This window comes from Thyridium curvatum, assembly GCF_004353045.1.
Source record: "Thyridium curvatum strain D216 chromosome Unknown NODE_18_length_519074_cov_76.432364, whole genome shotgun sequence".
Classification (NCBI taxonomy): Eukaryota; Fungi; Ascomycota; class Sordariomycetes; order Thyridiales; family Thyridiaceae; genus Thyridium; species Thyridium curvatum.
Window position 1 is genome coordinate 192,573 of NW_022156773.1, and position 20,337 is coordinate 212,909.

Below are 20,337 nucleotides of genomic sequence, written 5' to 3' on the forward strand. Positions count from 1 at the left end.
AGACGAGAGCCGGCGCTATCGCTCCAGTGGTGTGTCATTCCGATCCGGAGCGAAAGCTTGTATTGAGGTCCTCCTCTCACAGTTGCTGGATTCAGAGTTAGCGGCAGTTCTGGAGCCGATACCCGCGCCAATGGTCGGTTGTCCCGCCAAGCGATCGCCGTCTCATGTAAATATCACCGCTGGACCAGTCCTCCTCACTGTTCGGAGTTCCCCAGACGCCACGGTATGGGCAAGACTATTGTTGCTGATAAAGGCAATGCAGATATGCGGGACGCGATTGGACACAAGCCAGCCCTTTGTCTGAACAACCCTCATCCGCTTCCATGCTGTCCAGGGTATGTTTGTTGAAAAATAATTCTGGACCTGACAGAGTCCCTCCCTCACTCTGTTGTCTTTTAACATCGCCGTAACAAGTGGTTTTTGCCATGTTCAACCACCATTACCGGAGGGGCTAGCCCCTCGTAGCTGGGTCAGTCTCTTCTATTCCACGATGACCTGCTCTTTGAAGCTATCCCACAATGAGGGCTGCTAACAGCACACAATGTAATGTATCTCTTCCCGTATGTCAATCATTACCCAAACCCTGCCTTGCTCCATCCCGGTAGACATACTTAGTTTCGATGAATGAACCCGCGATACAAATAGGAAACCCTCAATCGCCTGTCCACGGAGTTAGATCACACGTTCAGTCAATCGTCGAGTACAAAGCAGCAACACTAACCACCACAGCCACCACAACCACCACCATCGCCGCCGCCGTCGCCACCGCCGTCGCCATCGTTTCCACAGTTCGAACCGACTCCACCACAGCCTATAGGACTTTGGGTCAGTACTTGGACACCCTTTGGCGCATCGCACAGATAGATAGATACTTACTTACGCCGGCCGAGCAGGTCGGATGAACGACTGCTCCTCCACAGCCCTGCACAATTCAACATTAGAAACCAATGGGTGTGATTTGAAGGGTAACTTCCTCGGGCTAACTTACCCCTGCGCCACCGCAACCGCCAGGCCCTCCACAGCTACCCGCTGCAGCGCCATTCACTCCGCAGCTGCCCTTGCAGCAGTTGGCATGCTCACCCTCTCCGGCTGTGACGTGGCACGGGTCCCAGTCTCCGTAAATGCCGGGTGTCATGTACATCGGGTAATAAAATGGTGCATACACTGTTGAGGTCCAAGTGTTAGCTGAAGGGATACTCCAACCTCGAGGAGGTCACGTACTAAAGTAATAGGTTCCCCAATGATCGTAGTATGTCTCCTTATTTGGCAGCTGCCTCCCCCGCTTCTCGGCTCTCCGCTTAGCCTTGGCGTAGTTCTCGTCGATGCGGCGCTGGTTGGCGGCCCGCATTTGTTCGTAGACTCGCCGTAGGCGGCTGTCAGTAGGGATGTTGGTCTGTACGGCGTTATGCGCCGAGATATGGGCTGAATTATCTGGTGGACAGAGATTTGCCATTCCCGAGGTGTGAAAGGCTTCGTTGACTAGGCACCGAGGTTAGCGGCAAGATCTGGGGTTGAGTACAGTGTTGTGGCAAACAGCTCTTACCCTTGTCTGGTTGATTCGACCCAAATATCCTGTTCAGGGTGGAGACGTGTGAAGCACGGATTGCTATAACAGAGTGAGCAAAGCCTTGGTCGCCAGCCTGCAAGAATCTGACCGGGGAATACCTTCACAGTACCAGCAGGTACACTCAGAGTAAACTTCGCCGAACCTCTGCTGATAGATCTTGCTTGTCCACTCGAAAGACGAGGATAGCTTGCCTTCATCAATCTTATCATCGTGATCAATGAACTTCCGGCAGGCTTCCATCGTATATCGATAATAGGCAGGAGGACACAGCTGGTGTGTGTGCCACGCCAAATCCACGTCCAAGGTCGGCACGGCAATCTGTCCTGGATACGATGCCATGATGGCTACAAACCGGCGATACTTTTCTAGCAACCTCTGCATAGTATCTCGAGCATGAGGGCTGTGAAGCCAGTCGATCTTGACCATCTTCTGCACAAAGATGCCCTGGCGCATGACCGCGCCGCTGAGGTTGAGCGCGAAGGGGCTCCAGTTCTCCCAGTAGTGCGACATCATCTTGCGAATAGTGATCTTGGTAGACGGCGATATCCGATAGGTCCCGTCGCGAGTAATGAGATTGATCTGCCTAAGGGCGTACGAGTCGGCAAGGATGGGCTCGAAGATCTTGCGCACCGTGTCCATGGTCGGGGTGGGATTCATGCCGGGCTTGAGCAGCGCTTCTATCTCTTGCCGTACCCTTATAGAGCGAATCATGCGGTTGGGAAAGGTACGCGGCTCCTGATTTCTTCGATCTAGGTTCAGATTCAAAGCAGGAGTCCCGGTCTTCGGATCTAGGATGGTGCCGGGCATCATGATCTCCCGATGAATGAGATCCATGGAGTCCTCTACAAACTTGCCCACGGTCATGAGCTCCTTTGTAATGACAACACCACAGCTAGGGCATTTCCAGCGGAGATCACCATCGCCGTATCCAGTACCGGTGAGACCCGGGCGGCTGAGAGATTGAGGTTAGCAGCTCACCCGCCAGCGGGTAGGAACATCCTACTTACGGAGCTTCTTTGGAGTCCTCCGGGAGAGAGCACGTTGTCCAAGGGATGTCGACAGGCTGCTTGCAGCACGGACAGCCGATTCGCTTCACCATGGAATCCTCTGAATTCTCCCAAGCCCGCCCCATCTGAACATTCCACATGACCTTGGTCGGTTCAGTAACATTGTAGTTAAACTCCAGATCAATCAGATTGTTCACCTGCTGCCAAGGCATGCCGGCGGTCCACATATTAGAGGCTTGGAAGCGCATGCAATCCTCGAGGAAGCCTCTTGGGTTGAGCATATGCGAATGAAAGACCATGAGTACATCTGTGGGGATCGATCAGTTTGCTGGATCAGACTGAAGGCCTGGGTCAGCACAACTTACCCAGAGGCGGCATCATCCAGTCATCCCACTTCAAGGGCTTCCCCGTGTATGGAAAGTTGCTGTACATGTCCGGGATATTGGAGTTATCCTCGGTCAGCGTTGGCTTGAACTGGAGGTTCCAGGTGGCTTCGTATCTGTCCACGGCACGGGCAACGAACAACGCCCATCGCTTCTCTCGGATCCTGCTGAGGTACCTCTTCCTGTCCTCGAGAGGCATCTCCTGTGTACTGTAATAAGGCTGCTCCTTGACTTCATTTTCACTCTCGACTAGGAAATGGGTCCCCGATGCCCGCGAATCCCAAAGCCCGAAGAGGCCGTCAGTGTAGCCGACCTCCTCTTTCATGTTGTGAATAGCGTGGAGCAGCTTCAAATGCGCTAGGCATGTGTCGACATCTGGGTCTCGCGCCCCGTTGGCGACTCGGAGGTTCATGACAGAAGCGAGCATAGCGGCAGCAATCTGGGCCGCTTCTGGCGGCACATTCTGAAACGATTGACCAGGAAATTGGTAGGGAGGCGGTTGGCCGCCACCCCGTGACGAAGATTGACCATTCCCTCCCCCATGACCACTCTTCCTCAGGATGCCCATCTTATCTTCAGCCGGTCGGTGGCTGTAACCACAGTCCGGAGAATGGAGAGTAATGGAGGTTTGCTGGCGATAACGTAGGAATGAGATTGAATCTTCCGCTGCGAGTGTTGCTGTGGGGGACCTGTAACGTTTTATGACTTTTGTGCTCCTGCAAGAACTCACCTACTTCATACAATACGGTATGACGCAAACAGCCCTTTTAGTGACCGAACCCACGTCTCGGGATGGCGAGAGGTTACATGCGGCAGGGCGTTTGATAGCTAGAGAGGCGGTGCAGAAGACCAGCGGCCCTCTGATGTATCGACACGTCCAGGTAGGGGTGTACGCCAGCTCTGTTGCTCCCGCTCTCACCAGGGATAGAACTATCAGAGTTGCAGTATCACCAGAGCCACACAGCTCAATCGTCTTTTCAGGTCGCCGCGGAAGCTAGGAACCATCAAACAGAATGGTGCGTCGCGTGGCATCCCGGCCACGCGATTGAAAGTCTGCCTCGTCCAGCCCCATCCGATACCGGTTTGGGCCCAGGTTGTCACTGGAATGTCTTGGTCGGTCTCCTAAAAGGACGTCGGCTCATGCTTAACAAGAACGCCGGGCCCATCGGTCGCTAGAGATGCCCAACCACGACACCGAACGACCAACCTAGCGGGCGGCGGTGCAGATCTGAAGCCCCGCTATCAGATCGTGTCCTTCGACGGCGACGGCGTGCACCACTGGTGCTGTTGCCATTGGCTGGCGATGGTCCGGGGGGTTTTCAGCTGGGGTCTTGGCCGTTTTTAGGCTGTGGTCCCAGAGCTTGAATGCAGTCAGGTGGTCTAGGCGTCTGCCCTGATGGCCGAAATCTCAACGAGCTTGCTTCTTAGGGTTGGTGGTGGCAGTGCAAGCTCCGAATGCTTGACTGCTCCAAGCTTCGAAGATCAATGAGTCGCGGCATGCCGGGCAGGAACCTCGCGGATGGTGCACAGATCCCCATCCATCCTGTATCTGCTCACGCGCCTCTACTTGTACGATCCCGCATGTTTGAAAGGGATGTGGCTAACAATTAGTGCATGGCCAGACAGATTCCTCTGGTGTTTTGAGTTGCCTCAGTGGTCGTCCCACAGTGCAAAAACGTCATGAAAATCACACCAAGGCACCATCAACAATTCTCGCAAACTCAGCATATGATTGACTAACTTCTGGAGACGGTTATTGACATTTGTTTTGCCTAGACATAATATGAACGACACCCGCGCGCGAGCACATCCTGTGGTCGTCAATGGTAGATATTAAAACAGCTCCCTTACATAGTACGTTGTCTCTGTCGAATTATCTTTATGTGGTGATCAAATTCCATAATCCTTGCCTCTCACCGGGGCAGTAATTGCAACTGGGCATGCAGCATTTAATATGAACCGGGTGCGATGATGATTGTCCATGTTGGAGCTAGAGTAACTGGTTGAGGCCCTCTGATTCCGCCGTGCCCAACCAATCTACAGGTGCTGAAGGGAAGCTGAAAGGACACTGTGGGGCCAAACGATGCTTATCCAGACTCTATCATTTATCTGGTCGTTAACTTCAGGCATTTGGAAGTGCGTGAAATAAGGAAATAGAGACCAAGATAAAGATGCATCACCCTTCCTGAATGAACCGAAAAAGAGCAAAAAGGCAGGCCGTTTAATTCATGATGGTATCGGACTGAGTACAGACAGAAAAGCGAACACGGCGATTCCTTGAAACGGGACGTCTACCATGGATAGGGCACTTTTTGCGTTATTGTTGTCAGACCTTCTCTGACTTCTCTCCTCTGCTCCTCCACCTCGATGCTTTTTTCCCCTCATCTTGGGGTTTTGCCCCCTCTTCTGAACATCCCAAGATCTACGGCTGCTAAGAAAACCAGTAACCTCCATCCGCCCCAGTAAAGTGGCGTGTTTGGTGCAGAAAGGCAACCAGGCTGGCGGTTCGGAAATTGCCTGACTCACGCCCAGACATCATCTCCTTGCAGCAAGCCACAGCGGGAATGATCAGCTCGTTCACTCAGAGATATCACCGGTGTAGCGAGGGGGTTACATTCCCTTCCCAGTTTGGATAGTGTCAGTGCTGTTGGTTCTCACTTTCACTAATTTTGTGTGCTAATTATGCACCCCAAAGGGGCCAACACATCGCGATGGGCGCCCTCGTGAGATGGCGTGTAGTTTCATGGTGTCATGATCCCGGGGAAGGTCTCATCGAGGATGCTGACAGTCCCAGTCCTCGGGTGAAACCCGGCATCCTGGCACCTGGCTCTCCTAGGTTTCCATCCGCAACCCTGCTATCTTGTCCAAGCAGCCCCCAATCTCAGCCAGCAGACACACACCTGGGCAAAATTCACGGCCGGGGGCCCACCCACCCATCTCCCTTACCATTGCGTCGGGCCCTGCTGTCCCAGCACCTTGGATACGCAATATGAACACTTTGGCCCGACCCGCGTGCCGCGAGCCATCCCGCGATTCCACATTTCGAGCCACTTTGACTTCCCCAAAGCGTCTTATTGGCCGTTTGGCCCATGTCGTCAGTTTCATCTCCATACAAGTCCAGGGTAACTTCATCCCATAAGGATGGTCTAAGCCAATCTTGTCGCTGGGACCATCGCCTGGGGCCCGGATGATGCAACCTTAGTGCCGGTATCTTTGTTCCGCGCTCCTGGCACCTTTGTTCCGCACTCTTGTGACTCGGCATCAGCTTGTATGTTCCCAACAATGGTATTATCGGAGCGAGGACGTGCATTAGCGAAGTTGAGATAGGTTAGGATGGCTGTTTGCCTGATTTGAGGGCCTGGTACTTCGACATCCACACGCGCCATAGCTGTCTGCGCCTTGTCAAAGCTCTTAAAATGCCCCAGACAGACTGACTTCCTGACATCCCGCAACCTCTTCACCTCTTATCTTTCTCCAGACCTTGTGTAATTTTGTCATGGCAGATTCTACCACCCTTTTTGGTATTGGCTCTCACTTGCAAGTGAATCATGTCTATCCTGAACAACTTGAGCTCGACGAAGACGATAGTCCTCGGCCAATGAGGTCAGATCCTCCACCCCGTTCCTTCAGAGCGTAGCTGAACTATGTATCTAGTTCTCTATCCGGCCTCTACTCCGAGAAGCTTTTTTCGAGGTCACCTTCAAGAGGAGTGGCATCCTCAGCTAGTAAAACCCCATCTAGCGCTACCACGGCAAGAAAGGAACATACTCCAGGGGTTCGTGCTGGCACGGTGTCACCAGTGGTTCTGCCAAAGGAAGAAAAGTCCCTTGAGTCTCGCGGCGGCAGCTCTCCAGGCAAACCAGTCACTTCCAACCATCTTCCAAGCACACTCGGTACCATACTGGCAGAACTTGACGAGACCTGTCCAAGCATTGCTATGGCCCGTTTCCAAGGCGAAACGCATCGACATGAGCGCTTTGCGATCGGTTCACTTCCAGCCTCACCGAACGCTGAACGCAACCTAGATGGAACATCATCGTTGTCAATATCTCTCTTTCCAGAATGGTATCCAGAGAAGACCGCTGAGGGATCCCCCGTGAGAGACGTGGCTTCCCAGGGAAGGACTAGAAAACGGACTTGGGAGGGCGAAGACGGTAGCAATGTGTCTAGTGGTAATAACAAGGACTGGAACAAGGTTATGATGCACCATGAAGGTGATCCTAGCGACCTCATCGCTGTAGATCAATCAGAAGAAGGCGAGGCCTCTCAAGCGTGTGCCGCAGACCTTGTGTTTCGATTGACCCGTCAGCCGCGCGACCCTACGGGGCTCAGACCACGGGTCCATAGACCGGGGAAGTGTAGGAAACGGCCAAAGAAAGTGGAGGAGGATCAGAATTCTTAATTAAAATAAGATCGCTGGATCATGTTGTTTATTTGTCGCAAAGCTGGCACCACAAGACAGACCGCCATTAACGCGATGTGACAGAATAATAGAGTAGGAGATATGATTCAGGAAAGACAAGTTGAACGGAGCAAGTAAAGACTGGACTCGTATATCTTCTACTGTGAAAGACTATCTATAAGCATCGAGGTACGTCCCGTTTGTCTTAAGCAGCCCATTCTGCTTAACCAGCCCATTCTCCTTCAGCCTCCACTGGAGCATGACAGATTTGGAAGCACGGTAGTGTCTGTCCAGACCTTTGCAGATGGCTCTCGCTACGCCTTCAATGTCATTGGGATCGAGCCCCACCGAGATCCTCATGTAAGGGTCCTCGTTGCGGATGAATGGCGTTGACGGCCAGATGCGGGTTGCTGAAAAGCCTAGCCCACCGCCTTTGGTCATCGCGATGCCCTCCTCCTCTGCAGCCCTCAGCACCAAGTTTGTGAACGCATCCAAGCTGGGACGCTTGTTCATCTGATCTCCGAAAAGCTTGATGGTAACAATATTGCCACCATTCGACCACCCGTAGGATCGCCATTGCGTCGGGAAATTGAACTCGGCGATGTTGGAGCTCGTCTTGTTGAGAATGGAATAGAGTCGCTCGGCGTTTGCTGTCAACCAGTGCATCCGCGACTGATGGATATCATAGTCGATAGGCGGTAGCACATTCGCCTGGCGTGAATAGAGCGTTGTGCCAGTGACTTGGCGGATGAGGCCTAGAGTCTCATGGTAGACCTCTGGATATACCAGGAAGCCGCACATGACAACATCCATTCCCATTTGGATGTACTTGTGTGCTGACTCATAATATAGGACCCTGGGATGCTTGGGACTGTCAAACCAATCATAGATCGGCATACCTCCCGAGATCAGTGTCCCATCAATTACCAAGAAGCGATCCGACCAGCCATCTCTGTCAGAGAGAAGCTGCGCAAAGCGTCGGATATCAGTAGTCTCCAAACCAACCGTATTAGCCATCGGGTCGAGATAGACTGCCTTGGCATTGTGCTTCTCCGCAGTTTCAATGATGTCTTCGGCGTCGAACGTGTTGGAGTTGATAACTTGAACATGCGAGATCGACCGCAGGTGCTCGAAACACTCAAAGTACAGATACGGTGAGATGACGATGGTGTCGCCGGCGGACACTGCCTTGCTCAGCAGAAATTGGTTCAGGACTGTGAAAGCTGCAACACCGCTGGATGTCAACAGAAGCTTGAGCGGGGTCTTCTCGTCGCCGAGGCCGAGGGCGGGTAGGAGCCGCGCTTCGGACTCTCGGACATCTGGCGCACCGTAGCGATCATAATTGAGGCCGTCCGACTGGTAATACGACGAGTCGAAGAACCACGGGGTCATGGCATGGTCGTAGCTATTTTGAGCCATCAGCTTCAAGAAACCCTGAGGAATAGGGCCACTTATTTTCCTCACCCAGGGCTTGCACGCTCGAAGAATGACCCGAGATACGACTGCATCTGAATCAGGGCGCGATATCGTTCCTCCATTTGCCAAGGAGTAAGGACAAAGGTCGAAATAGCCGAAGTCGCCTTTATATTGTCCTGGCCAATGTTCTGGGTGATGGCCAACTGCATCTCAAGCTCTGAAGAAAGATGCTCTATACGCGCGTACGTTTCTCGAAAGATGTTGATACACCACTCATCTGTGTGAGAACCAGTCTGTTTCTCGATTCTGGCACGTTCATCAAAGCGTTGTTTGATAGTCGCAGTTGTGGCCTTGAGATTGGAGAGCAGACGCGCCCACATCTCGACGATTGACAAGATAGGTTTCCCGAAGGACTTCTGCTCAGGACGTCGTGCCAATTGGCCATTGGTATTGGCACCAGAAAGCTGGTTGAAATGAACCATTGTACTGTGGTTGTAGATTCTATGTCAATTGATAAGTGAACGGTCCCAGGGAAGAATGATGTTTCTTGCAAACTGTTTGAGTTGAAACGTGAGAAGAGATAGTACCACGCCTCAGCAACTTTCGAGCTCCAGCAAGCCCAGCCTAGAAAGTCAAGCACATATGAAACCCTTATACACAGCGTATCTGTATCTTGCATAAGATACGCATATAATGCAATGCTAAGTCAGAAGGCCACGTCAGAGGAGCAATGCCTTCATAATCCCGCTTCTTGTCTCCTTCTGTTCTGAGTAGCTGAAGTACGAGCGTTGCTGCATGATGGTTTCTGGCTAACTCCTCATTCCGCCGGCATGCCGTAAGATGATCACATCTCCATAAAATCGCAAAAAGTCCCACTTGGTTTCGTAGCTCTGGGGGGCTGCGGACGCAAGTAAGAGGCTCGGCATGCATTGCATGGGCAACTTGCCGACCTTCCGGAAGGAGTAAGCAGGCTAAGGAATCATATCTTGAAAAGGGCGATGCACGCATGGCACAATGACTGAATGTCAGTATGGTTATGGCGGTAATAACGTTGGGGATCACGGCATCCCTACGACAGTTGCAGGGACTAGACGACTCTAGTCATTCGTGAATTACGTAGCAACACGTCAAGTTAGCACGCGAATATATAAATCTCCTCAAACAATTCGTGACAGTGTTCGGTAGCTAAAGAAAACTGCATCCTCATTATCAAACTCGGATCTCATCATTTGACTTGAGTCAACAACCATGCCTTTCCTCAACGGCCATCACAAAGATGCTCATCGGGGGCCACATATTTTGAATGTCCTTGAGCATCGCTATGATGCTAGGTTCTACGAGTCCATCGCGGCCATCATGGCTCTTCGCAAAATCTATTTGCAGCACAGATTCATCTTCGTTCGCGGAGAGGATATGAGTGCCATTCTGGAAGGTCTTGGGGCTAAAAAAGCCGACTTTACCTCTGTTCAGGAAATCAGCGACCTCACAGGCCCGGACCCAACGCTCGACTACCGCTCGGTGACCTATGGAAGATACTGCATTGACCCAGAGACGCGTAGCATACGGCGGCTCGAGACACAGCCATATACCCTTACAGTGCAAGAAGACTACAAGCGGCACGACTCCGGGGTGCCGAGGATGTTCGATGAGACCCCGACTGATATGCAGGGCAACACTGTCGTGCAAGCCCTTATGCTCTTCAAGGCGCTGATCTTCCACGGCGTGCCCGTTTCTCCGCGTGACCGCCTCGACTACGCCTCCCCGGCCTGGATCTGCACCATGTTCAACGCGCGTACGCACACCTCCAAGAAGAACGGCATCTTCGGCGAACCGGCGCTCGAAGGGGTTCACTCAGACGGGTCTGACCACACCATGACCGTCTTCCTCGGCAGCACCAACATGCGCCCCGATAGCGCCGTTACATTCATGCACGACAATGAGGAGGTGACAGGGATCAAGACGGAGGAGACGAACCCGACGCTGATCCGGGGCCGCGTGCATCACCAGCACTTCCTTGACACGCTGATGTTTGTGGACCACGACTTCAAACATAGTGTCACGTCGGTCCACCAGCTGGACCCGTCGCATCCTGCCACAAGGGATATGCTAGTTGTTTTCACGCGGCGGCCGAAGATGGAGGGACACGTCTCAGGGTATCAGGACACTATGGAGTTGCATAGCACGCAGCCACTGCATTTGCCAATGTGGATGCCGTAAAACAAGGTACATGGGTTAGCTTTCACAGACGTTGTAGACATAATACGATATAAACTTGTGGGTTACTCAAGTGACTACAGGGCTGGTACAAAACGCCCTTGTAAGCGCTTACTTTCCCTTTTAGGCAAGTATCAGTACAGTTGGAATTATGCCAAGTAGACAAAACCTGCAAATAGTTGTGTTGGTGCAGGTTTACAATTGCAAGATATACAGTCCCCATGCAGTGGTCATGCACTAGTGACGGATCAAAACCTGCAACGACGAACAAAGTATCATTTCACTCTGATCATCAGCATGCAAGTGAGTTGGCCTTGCTGTGCAGTCAGCCCGCAATAAGCAGCTGGACCGGGCAATCATATCAAATGGGTTGAGTACGTATCATCCTCGCCTTTGCCACGATCCTGCATCTGCAGTTGATATCCGCCCATGATGACGCAAGTGGAAGGTCTTAGATCAATAGCATGATCTCGGTATGTATGCATATGAATACAACCAAACAGCTATTCCTGCTTCGACATGCGTCGCTTTTGGAGGCAGGCTGAATTAAACGACCTGTAGAGGCTACGATCCTTAACAAGTCACTTTCGATTGTCCTCAGATGACATAAGCCGAATGCGGAACTCCTTGCGTGAGGCTTCCTCCAATCGAACAATATGCCATAGTGGAGATTTGTGGACTAGATTCTTCTCCACGAGGATTACCTGCATGGGATTATGCAGTAGAGCCACGGGAATCATCATTAGCGGGAGGCAGAGGCCCAATGAATTGCTCCTAATATGTGACGAAGGAATGCTCCCATATCCAACCATGAACTCAGAAGTCCAACTGTTAAGATACAGAACATTTGACGTGAAGAATGTCCATATAGTTCCCACGCTTAACAAATCATGTCCAAAATCTAGTCTCAGAAACAACTGAGCTTTGAGTCTTTGGTTTCTATGAGGAATGGCAGAGTTAATTCCCTGCGTTTAGACTATGAAATGCCCGAAGGGGGAATTAAGGATAGGCATAATGATGTAAACGGGGTGAATTTATACGCTTAGATGTCGACCATTGCACATATCAATGACCAAAATGTGTTGCGACTCTAGTTCACGCTATGTGTGTACATGCTAGCAACCACTCATTGTCATCTACCCCAAGTACGAGAATGGAATGATAAATTTGATAAAGCCAGGCATCGCCCTCTGCGTTGGGGCAATGATGATCACGGGGACGGTCACGCCAATATCGAGTAATGAAATCATTCTACAGTCCCTGCCCAAGGACGACCCTAACTACCTGGTATCAAGGAAGAACATTCTCGAAGGGGTTTCCAGCGTAACATACACTTTCGTAGGATTTCAGAGACGTTTCATTGTGTGGGTCTATGCATCCATACCAATAGGAAGTGCAGATGTGGCGAGTCACGGACGGAACATCGTATGTGGAAATTTTGCACCATCTGAGACTTAAGAACTCCACAGATTCGTGCTTGAATTATCGGGAGAGTCCTTAGCGAGGACTCTACGAAGATATGATACGCGTAGCAACGAATGGCTTCAAACTAGGTGACGTGGCTCAGGCCGGGAATGGGTATGAATTTGGGCGTAAAGCTGCACGAGAGAACACGCTTTCTATCCGGAATGCAAGCGGGCGGGGTAGTCCCTACTAGGCCCTACGCCCCTGTATCGAAAGACGCGGGAGCTATGGTCAGCGCTTGTGCATTGTCCTCATGCAGTGGTACAGTGACAATACTCGCTGTGATGGGCTGCTTTTGGAAACTCGGCGTGCATATTTCAAGCATATTAATGCCCGCATGCAGCGACGATCATGTCCGGGGCGTAATGGCTACACCTAAGGATACCTAAGGATCGGCCGCGTCCCCAAAAATTACGCGGCTAACTTGAACGCTTCGCTGTTCTGGACACGTACCTTGCCTTGACTCCACAAACAGTGTTGTGATATGTCGATTATCTCCTGCACCTCAGATGTCCACATCAGGCCCCGGAGGTCTCGGGTCACTTAACGGCTTCGGTCCCGTGCTTTAGTGTGAAAATGGTCCCGGCCTTTTCCTACTGCTCAGCCCCTCGGCCTGTAATGACTCGCATAGAGACGCGGAGTTCACCGCTCTTCTCCATATTTGTGTTACGACCTTCCGCATCTTACTACATTACGGCATACACTTGATCCTTTCGACCTCGGACTGCCAAGAGATCTGCCATCAGAAACGAATCCGAGGTGCGTGAAGAGCCAGTCGCTAGCCCATGGCAGATGTGGCGATGGCAAGCCGCAATGCTGACTGCCGCGGCAAAAAGGAAGCCTACATGCAGTGATACATCTTCGGAAACATGCGGGAAGAATTAAACGCAAATTCCCAAAGGTTTTGGCTAGTAATTGTTTATGGTGATAGGGACGGGATGCTGACCCTGGTATTGTGTTCTGTTCGTGGCATACTGAATCACACCGCAAAGATGATCTCGAGGAACTTTGACCTAGCAATATCACAGTGATTTTCGTGTGGTAAATGCAATAATAACAACGGCAAGCATGAGATGAGCCAGGTGTCTTGCTGTTTAATACCTGTGAAGTGTACTTGAACCGGAATTTTAATCACAACTTAGCTCTCTGGCCAGTGAAACTAGCTTCCTCAGAGGCATCAATGCCCCTGAATTCAAAGTATCTATTCCACTCCGGATCCTCCAGCAGTCGCTGCATAAGCTCAATCTCGACCGTGACCAGGATTTCCATTCCCTCGTCCCCCCCAGCGGGACCCTTGTGCGGGGGGTAGACAAGGGCCTGGCGCGACACTCCCCCAAACAGGTGCCGAAAAGCACTGGGCTCCGCAAAGCCAAAGTCATAAGTACAGATTTTCGCGTAGCGCCAGTCGGTGAAGAGCTGCGACATTGGCGGGAAGGAGTCGACGTTGATGGACAAGTCCCACTTGTTCCGCACGTGCGCCAGCTTCTGCAGCCTGTCAGCAAGCATACCGGCCGTGACGCTGTCAGTCATCTGACGTGTGTACAGCGCAAGCTTGTATAACGGCGCTGAGACAATCTCGGACACGGTCCACTGCGGCATGTCCAACATGGTTGACGTGATATCGATCTGCAGGTTGCTCTGCATTCGAGCAGGCATTGGGGGATCCGTGAACAACTTGGCTATGCTAACGCCTTCTGCCCAGAGCGGCTTGAAGTTCGGGTCGGGCTTGTAGATAGACATGCGAAGTTTTGTGAGAGTCCGCCACACGAGTGCGCACATGGCATTGTATGTCGAGATCCAGGCACCGCTGGAAGCTGCAGCCTTCTTGAGCTCGGCGGCTCGACTCTTGGGCAGATGGAACAGCATAGATTGCGATGGCTTGTACTGGGTGTTGTCTGTAGCCCGGGGAGGCGCCTCGATTTGGAGTGTTTTGTTTGACGGCCTATCAAAACCCAGGTAACCGAACAGGTTGCGATCGAGGCACCTTGGATCCCATGATGGGAACTCGGATCCTTTCGAAATAGCGTAGCAGTTCTCGGCCAACTGCTGGACGAGTGCGTTGAAGCTTAAGATGCCGTTGCTGTAGTGGTGGGTGTGTATGTTGAAAATAAGACCGCCTGTGATGAAATTGGCTTTGAAGGATGACAGAGCAGGGCTATTGTCAGGATGTGCCTCTGGCTTGTTGCCACAGGTCATAGGAGGGTTGCATAGAATATCGACGTTGCCTAGGGCGCTGGAGAGGAAGTGGCTCTTTGAGATGGTGTCAAAGGATGGGAACTCGTTAGGTGCAAGATTCTGGACAACAAACTGGACGGTACTTGTCTTCTTGCGGACAATGGAATGGTGGCCGTCTGGATCCTTTTCAATGGTGCCGACAAGGTGCCGAGTCTGGCTCAGAGTCCGCTCCAAACCATTCTTCAGTACAGACATAATCTTTCTGCAAGGTATCATGTCAGAGAAAATTCTCCGGGCATTAAAGCAAGGGATGATGCGAACCTCCTCTCGGAATCCTCAACCTTGAAAAACAGTGCCATACTGGTCCAGGTTGTCGTCGTCAAGTAGTCAAGCGTGGAGAGCTTGAAACGCTCCTCCTCTGGGTCAGTCTCCCATCCCAAGGGATGGAGCTGGAACTCCTGCACGGAAGGCATGACAATATTTCCAAACACGTTCAGTATTTGGTATCAGGCCTTGAAATTGAGTTTGTCTGCAAAGACAGTGGAATATCCCCAATGCTAGCTTGCTAAAATGTGAAATTGTCAGTGCTGGTAGGAAAGATCTCCTCTCGGATAATCATTGAGGAGACATGCGGATCTTCAAAAGGTCCCATACGTAGGAATTGGGTCTTTTGATTCGGCTTACCCTAGACGCAGTGCAACTCTCGGATGACGCATGCAGGACCTTCCTAGTCGGGACATATTTCGTCCGCTATCTGAGGCCCACTGGAGCTCCCAGGTTGAACTGTTCTCAAAACAACTGCGCCCAGGCATATTGCAATGCGATGACTAAGATCCGGGTGTTGGTGAAAGACCTGATTCACCATTTCTCTTCTTGGTCAGCTCGCGGACTCAAGCACCTCAGAAACGTTGGCAAGGCCTTGCGTCACAAACTCTCTTTATACCAGCGTGCCTGTCTGTTTAAATGGCCCGGTGGCTTTCCATTGGCAGCTACCGCATGGCTTTTACAATCGGCGCCTATCTAGCATCACCGAGCTCTACATGATAGTCATTGACCTCAGGCTTGTTAGCATGATCTAGGTGACTGGTCCATTATTGTAAGGTTACTCAGCACTGTTTTGATAATCCTACCATTCACTGCCCTAGCTTGTATGACCTTCTCATTAGAATCCAGCTCGCACGCTGCACTGGGGTAGTAGTAGTTTCTATATGCTCTTCAAACGTCGTGGCTGAGGCTAGTTGTTTTTACCGCCTTCTGGATCATACCGCACCAGCTGTTGCCCAGAAGACTCGTCATCTGTGTTGCATTGGTTAATTCAGTTCGTGAGCTATCCAGCCTCCAATTGCCACTACTCACTGGCTCTCCGGCTTGCCGGATTTCAAGGACATGTTTGCCCGATAGAAAGGATCAGACCCCCCCGTTAACAGAGTCTTACTGCCATGTCGGCCGAAGCGAGAAAAGTTTACGGCGTTGGCTGGGGCAAGTTAAGCCACACAATCCTTCCATAACCACGTTGCCCAATCAGGTCACTGTTTCCGGATTCAATCCCTCTCGTGCTGACTTGCCTCGCCCACGATTCCCACCAGGCTGACCAGTAGTTCACTTTCCAATCCCAGAAATCAATGAATTAGTAGCATTGGCTGGAGCGCGCGCTTCGCAGTATATGCATGATGCACAGCCAACTGATGCGCAGCCGAATATGTACATTTTCGGTGAAGTCGTTGCTCAGTTCTGCAACTTGGTGCAAGACTTGTCAGTACAAAGGGATTCGTGCTACTATTGTAACCAATGAGAACAAGTATAAAACGCCCTCTGCCTGCACCCATCTCGTTTTGCCCAAAGACAGCGGCAAGATTGGTACTTTCTTTTGGATGCGACCCCGCTATTCTATTCCTCGAACTGAGCAAGGGGGCTGTTGGGAATCACTCGACAGAGTCAGGTACCAGGTCCAGGCCCTGATGAGCCCAGAAGATCAGCCCGAACATTGCTGCTGCGTTCACAGGCGTTTAGTATGATGGGCAGGAATCTCAGGGTTTTCTCCGTGTCGTCACTCGTACTCAGGTTCATGAGCCTCATCCATGCTCCAGCCTGTTCCGTAAGGGCTTTTCCTGTGGTAGAAAGGGTACAGCATTGAGGCCCAAGACCGAGCTTGGGTCTATGAACAGTCAAGGGTGTATGTAATCTTGAAGGGCGTGTTCCGATCCTAGCAAGATCAAGCGCCGGCATCGGATTGTAGTTGGGCAGCAAGAGATTCTTTCCATGCCTGTGGCAAGGACAACCACAACTAGAAAGGTGCTGGGATCATTGGATGAGGTTAGGCCTGGCGTTCCTTTGGTCGGCGAACGTGGGGAGCGGTAGTTCAATGTGAGCTGAAGTGCACCAAGCCAAGGCATCGCTACGTGTCAGCTAACAAATGGATCTCAAACACCTTAAAAGCGTCCGTCCCCCTCTCCATCTATGTGAGTACGGGGGGCCTTTCTTGTGTCTGCCATTTTGATAAGGCAGGTCTCAATTTCAGCCATCTATCCGGAACTGAATGTGTGCTGACTACACCTGCATACGGATATGTGAGAATCCTGGCACCAAAAGCTGGCATCATCCTATCATCTGCTATTCTGTTGCCTTTTTTTCATTCCCTCCCTAGAGCTTCACGAGCATCATGTCGAGTTCCACCGGCAAATCTGTATCACGAGGGCAGAAGAAAAAGCGGGAGGATGTGAGAGCACTCGATAATAATGATCTGGCAGCTAGAGGCAACGCGTCCTTTCAGGTTACGCCTCCGACCAAGAATGACCGCGAGATCCCACGGAAAGAAAAAAACGATAAACCACCGAGCAAGAAGAAAATTTCTCACCCTAAACCCACGACACCCGCCACTAAGAACTCCTCCGATCCATCTGGATTGGGTCCGGACATTCACTACGAAGAAATTGACAGCTTCAACACCCTCGGTACACAGTATCCAGGTTGCAGCGAGGATCAATCGTGCATAGATGCAAGTCCAGCTTCTCAATTTGCTTTTGCAGGCCAGGAAACCCTGAACCAAGTGTCTCAGGCTCCCGGAACGAACTCGTGGCTGTGCTGGTCCGAGCATGAGGGCTTGTACAATGGACCAGGCTCAAACGATGATGCACTTGAACATGGGACAAGTGTTAGTTCCAGTCAGCTCACCATGGTAGAAGCTGAAGGTCGAGGACATCTGTCATCGAAGTGGCGGGAAAGTATACAGGCTGTAGTTGCTAGCGGTTCAGACTACGGTCCTGTGTCTTCATCAACACAACCGGTGATAAATTCGGAATCACGGCCTGCCACTCGCATGGCAGTGGGTCGCACAGAAAGCTCACGCCTGAACAAGAAGCAAGACTTTTCCCAAAACGTTGCTATTGCGCAGGAGCGTGACTACGAGGGTTGCTCTCGTCAACACACGACACAAATAAACATCACGCAACATCAAAACATTGTTCCCACATTCTCGACATCAGGTCGAGAGTGGCCTGTTCAGTATGGGCGCGTGGAACCAGCCAGCGACGTGAAGGCGCCATCTGAATCCACGGGTTCCAATGAGGGTCAGTACAGCCACAGGCACAATGCAAAGTCAGCCTCATGTAGTGCACAAAAAGTAGCATTACTGGAGGGCAAAATCGCAGAATTGCACAAAAAGGTCAGAAATGAGCAGGACGCAAGCAGAGCTGCGGCAGAAAGAGCGGAGGGTACCCTAAGCACTTTGAGACAGCGGTACCATGAGGACCTACTCAAGGCACAGCAAGAACGACGTGAGTGTGACCAGTCGTGGAAGAAGGAGATGGCAGACCTGCGAGCAGATCATTCCAGGGAGATTGAGAGGCTGGAAATAGTAATCCAGGAGCAGCAACGAGACCAGGAGCTTGAGAAGCAAAGACTCGCCCAACAGCACTACCAAGAGATCTTGGACTTGGAAGCTCATATTGCCGAAACAGAGAGACTGTGGAACAATGATAAAAAGGTTGACGCGGAAAGGTATGAGGGAAAGCTGACAACAATCGCTGCAAGACACAGCGAGACGATGACGGAAATGGCAACAAAGCATGATCTAGAAAAAGGGGCTATCTGTGGAACATACGAGGATCAACTACAACAGGCTAGGGAGGAGTATTCCAGAGATGTTGACAGGCTCACATCTTACATTCTCTCGGACAACATAACCATCCCCGACGCAGACCTCGGCATCGCTTTTGAGAGAATCTCCCAGGGGATCATCGATCTTTCATGTTGCATACAGCAAGAGAGCTACGTGGTCGATGCAGCCCTGGATCCGACTAATTTCCTCGGCCACGGCCGCGGCGAGTTACGAAGCTGGAGCTGGCACAGGCTCTTTAGAAACATCTGCTGGGCGACATTGGCCCGAGGGTTCTTCTCCTACCCTGGCGGGTTGGGTGCGCTAGGGAAGGATGGTAGAGGACATGAGACAATCTATCCCTACTATGAGTTATGTTCAGGTCAGAAGGATGGAGGTAAGTTATGCACAAGACTCGTCACTTGAACACGGAGCTGACGTCCAGTCCTCTCCTCATTAGCTCTGCAAACATGCTTGGACAAAGAGACAAGCTTCTCCAAAGCATGGCTACTAGGCAAGATCCGCGACGGGATTCGTGCCTTGAATGATCCGGCAAGCGACAAGACACAATTCATCACACTGTTTGAGGAGAATATAGAGTCTGTCACCCGTAGCTTGGTGGACGTCCTGGAGAGGGCCAGTGGCGGCAAGTTGAACCCCGAGAGAGTAAGGGAGGTAGCATCCATATCCCGACAAAGCGGTCTTCTGGCGCTGGACATGGGCTCTCAGCGAGCGCAGATTGTCATGCAATGCTGCACACATGAGGAACGGCTTGTGTGGGGTGCTGGCTTTGAGTGCGAATCACCGCCGGTCGGCCTGGAAACGGCCCGGTTGGGCCTGTTGACAAAGCCTTGTTTGAAGCGAGTGGGTGATGGACGCAAGGACTTCACGACGGAGACGATGATTGTGTGTGGCACGTTTGTGCACAGCAGGTCTGGCTGGGCCCAGATGTGACTCTACTAGTGCAATATTGCTACTTCCTTCCCTGCAGATTTGTTTGTCTAAGCCTCAGCCTGATCGTAGAAATTCTGCAATCTAGTGGCATCTTCTGAGGCCTGCTGTGCCCGGCCATACCGCAAATAGAGAAAGACTCAACCAGCTCTACTTCAACTACACATAACAGGACCGAGAGAGCTGGGCTATTGCTCAACCGGCGGTAGTTTTGGGCACAAAGGCCGCAGATATGCAACCTCCGTCACACAGTTTGTGAGGAAATACCTACTTCTTGACGATGAGCCCAATGCAGCGGCGTATGTCTGCATTGTATTGCATGTTTGCAGCCTTGAGTGAACACGGGGTGGGGTTCTGTGCTGCCTCTGGGAGTATTATGCTACGACACACCTTGCATTTATAGGGTTTGCCGCTTCGAGCGGCCGCCCAACATTCATGCCCAAGGCGTGCTTGGATCGTCAAGCCTTCTGCTAATAATAGGGCTTACATTTGAGACCCGACAGTACCTAGAGTGACATCTCATTTTTGGGCAGCGAAGCAGTGGCGGCTCCGTTCGTAACTGATGCAGGCATTTCCGTCTGGTTGACTGTTCCCTTGGGTTATGCAAAGGAGCCAGCAAGCACTCAATAATATGTTTCTTCGGCAATGCACTTGAGTCGGGCGAT

General features: G+C 51.6%; 6 protein-coding genes across 6 annotated transcripts; 3 read left to right on the top strand and 3 right to left on the bottom strand.

Annotated features, from left to right (window-relative positions):
• Positions 1 to 652: 652 nt before the first annotated feature.
• On the bottom strand, positions 653 to 3,525 carry E0L32_003954 (uncharacterized protein; the record flags this gene model as incomplete). The annotated part of the gene is made up of 9 exons (XM_031138310.1): positions 653 to 660; positions 722 to 811; positions 877 to 922; positions 989 to 1,164; positions 1,222 to 1,479; positions 1,544 to 1,606; positions 1,666 to 2,519; positions 2,575 to 2,881; positions 2,940 to 3,525. 9 exons carry the CDS (start codon positions 3,523 to 3,525, stop codon positions 653 to 655), a joined length of 2,388 nt encoding a protein of 795 aa, XP_030998016.1.
• Positions 3,526 to 6,453: 2,928 nt separating this feature from the next.
• Positions 6,454 to 7,359, top strand: E0L32_003955 (uncharacterized protein; the record flags this gene model as incomplete). The annotated part of the gene is made up of 2 exons (XM_031138311.1): positions 6,454 to 6,560; positions 6,612 to 7,359. 2 exons carry the CDS (start codon positions 6,454 to 6,456, stop codon positions 7,357 to 7,359), a joined length of 855 nt encoding a protein of 284 aa, XP_030998017.1.
• Positions 7,360 to 7,530: 171 nt separating this feature from the next.
• On the bottom strand, positions 7,531 to 9,257 carry E0L32_003956 (uncharacterized protein; the record flags this gene model as incomplete). The annotated part of the gene is made up of 2 exons (XM_031138312.1): positions 7,531 to 8,764; positions 8,824 to 9,257. 2 exons carry the CDS (start codon positions 9,255 to 9,257, stop codon positions 7,531 to 7,533), a joined length of 1,668 nt encoding a protein of 555 aa, XP_030998018.1.
• Positions 9,258 to 10,023: 766 nt separating this feature from the next.
• E0L32_003957 (uncharacterized protein) lies at positions 10,024 to 10,992 on the top strand (the record flags this gene model as incomplete). The annotated part of the gene is made up of 1 exon (XM_031138313.1): positions 10,024 to 10,992. One exon carries the CDS (start codon positions 10,024 to 10,026, stop codon positions 10,990 to 10,992), a length of 969 nt encoding a protein of 322 aa, XP_030998019.1.
• Positions 10,993 to 13,584: 2,592 nt separating this feature from the next.
• E0L32_003958 (uncharacterized protein) lies at positions 13,585 to 15,101 on the bottom strand (the record flags this gene model as incomplete). The annotated part of the gene is made up of 2 exons (XM_031138314.1): positions 13,585 to 14,890; positions 14,950 to 15,101. 2 exons carry the CDS (start codon positions 15,099 to 15,101, stop codon positions 13,585 to 13,587), a joined length of 1,458 nt encoding a protein of 485 aa, XP_030998020.1.
• A 2,186-nt stretch (positions 15,102 to 17,287) lies between these two features.
• E0L32_003959 (uncharacterized protein) lies at positions 17,288 to 19,675 on the top strand (the record flags this gene model as incomplete). The annotated part of the gene is made up of 2 exons (XM_031138316.1): positions 17,288 to 19,118; positions 19,167 to 19,675. 2 exons carry the CDS (start codon positions 17,288 to 17,290, stop codon positions 19,673 to 19,675), a joined length of 2,340 nt encoding a protein of 779 aa, XP_030998021.1.
• Positions 19,676 to 20,337: the final 662 nt, after the last annotated feature.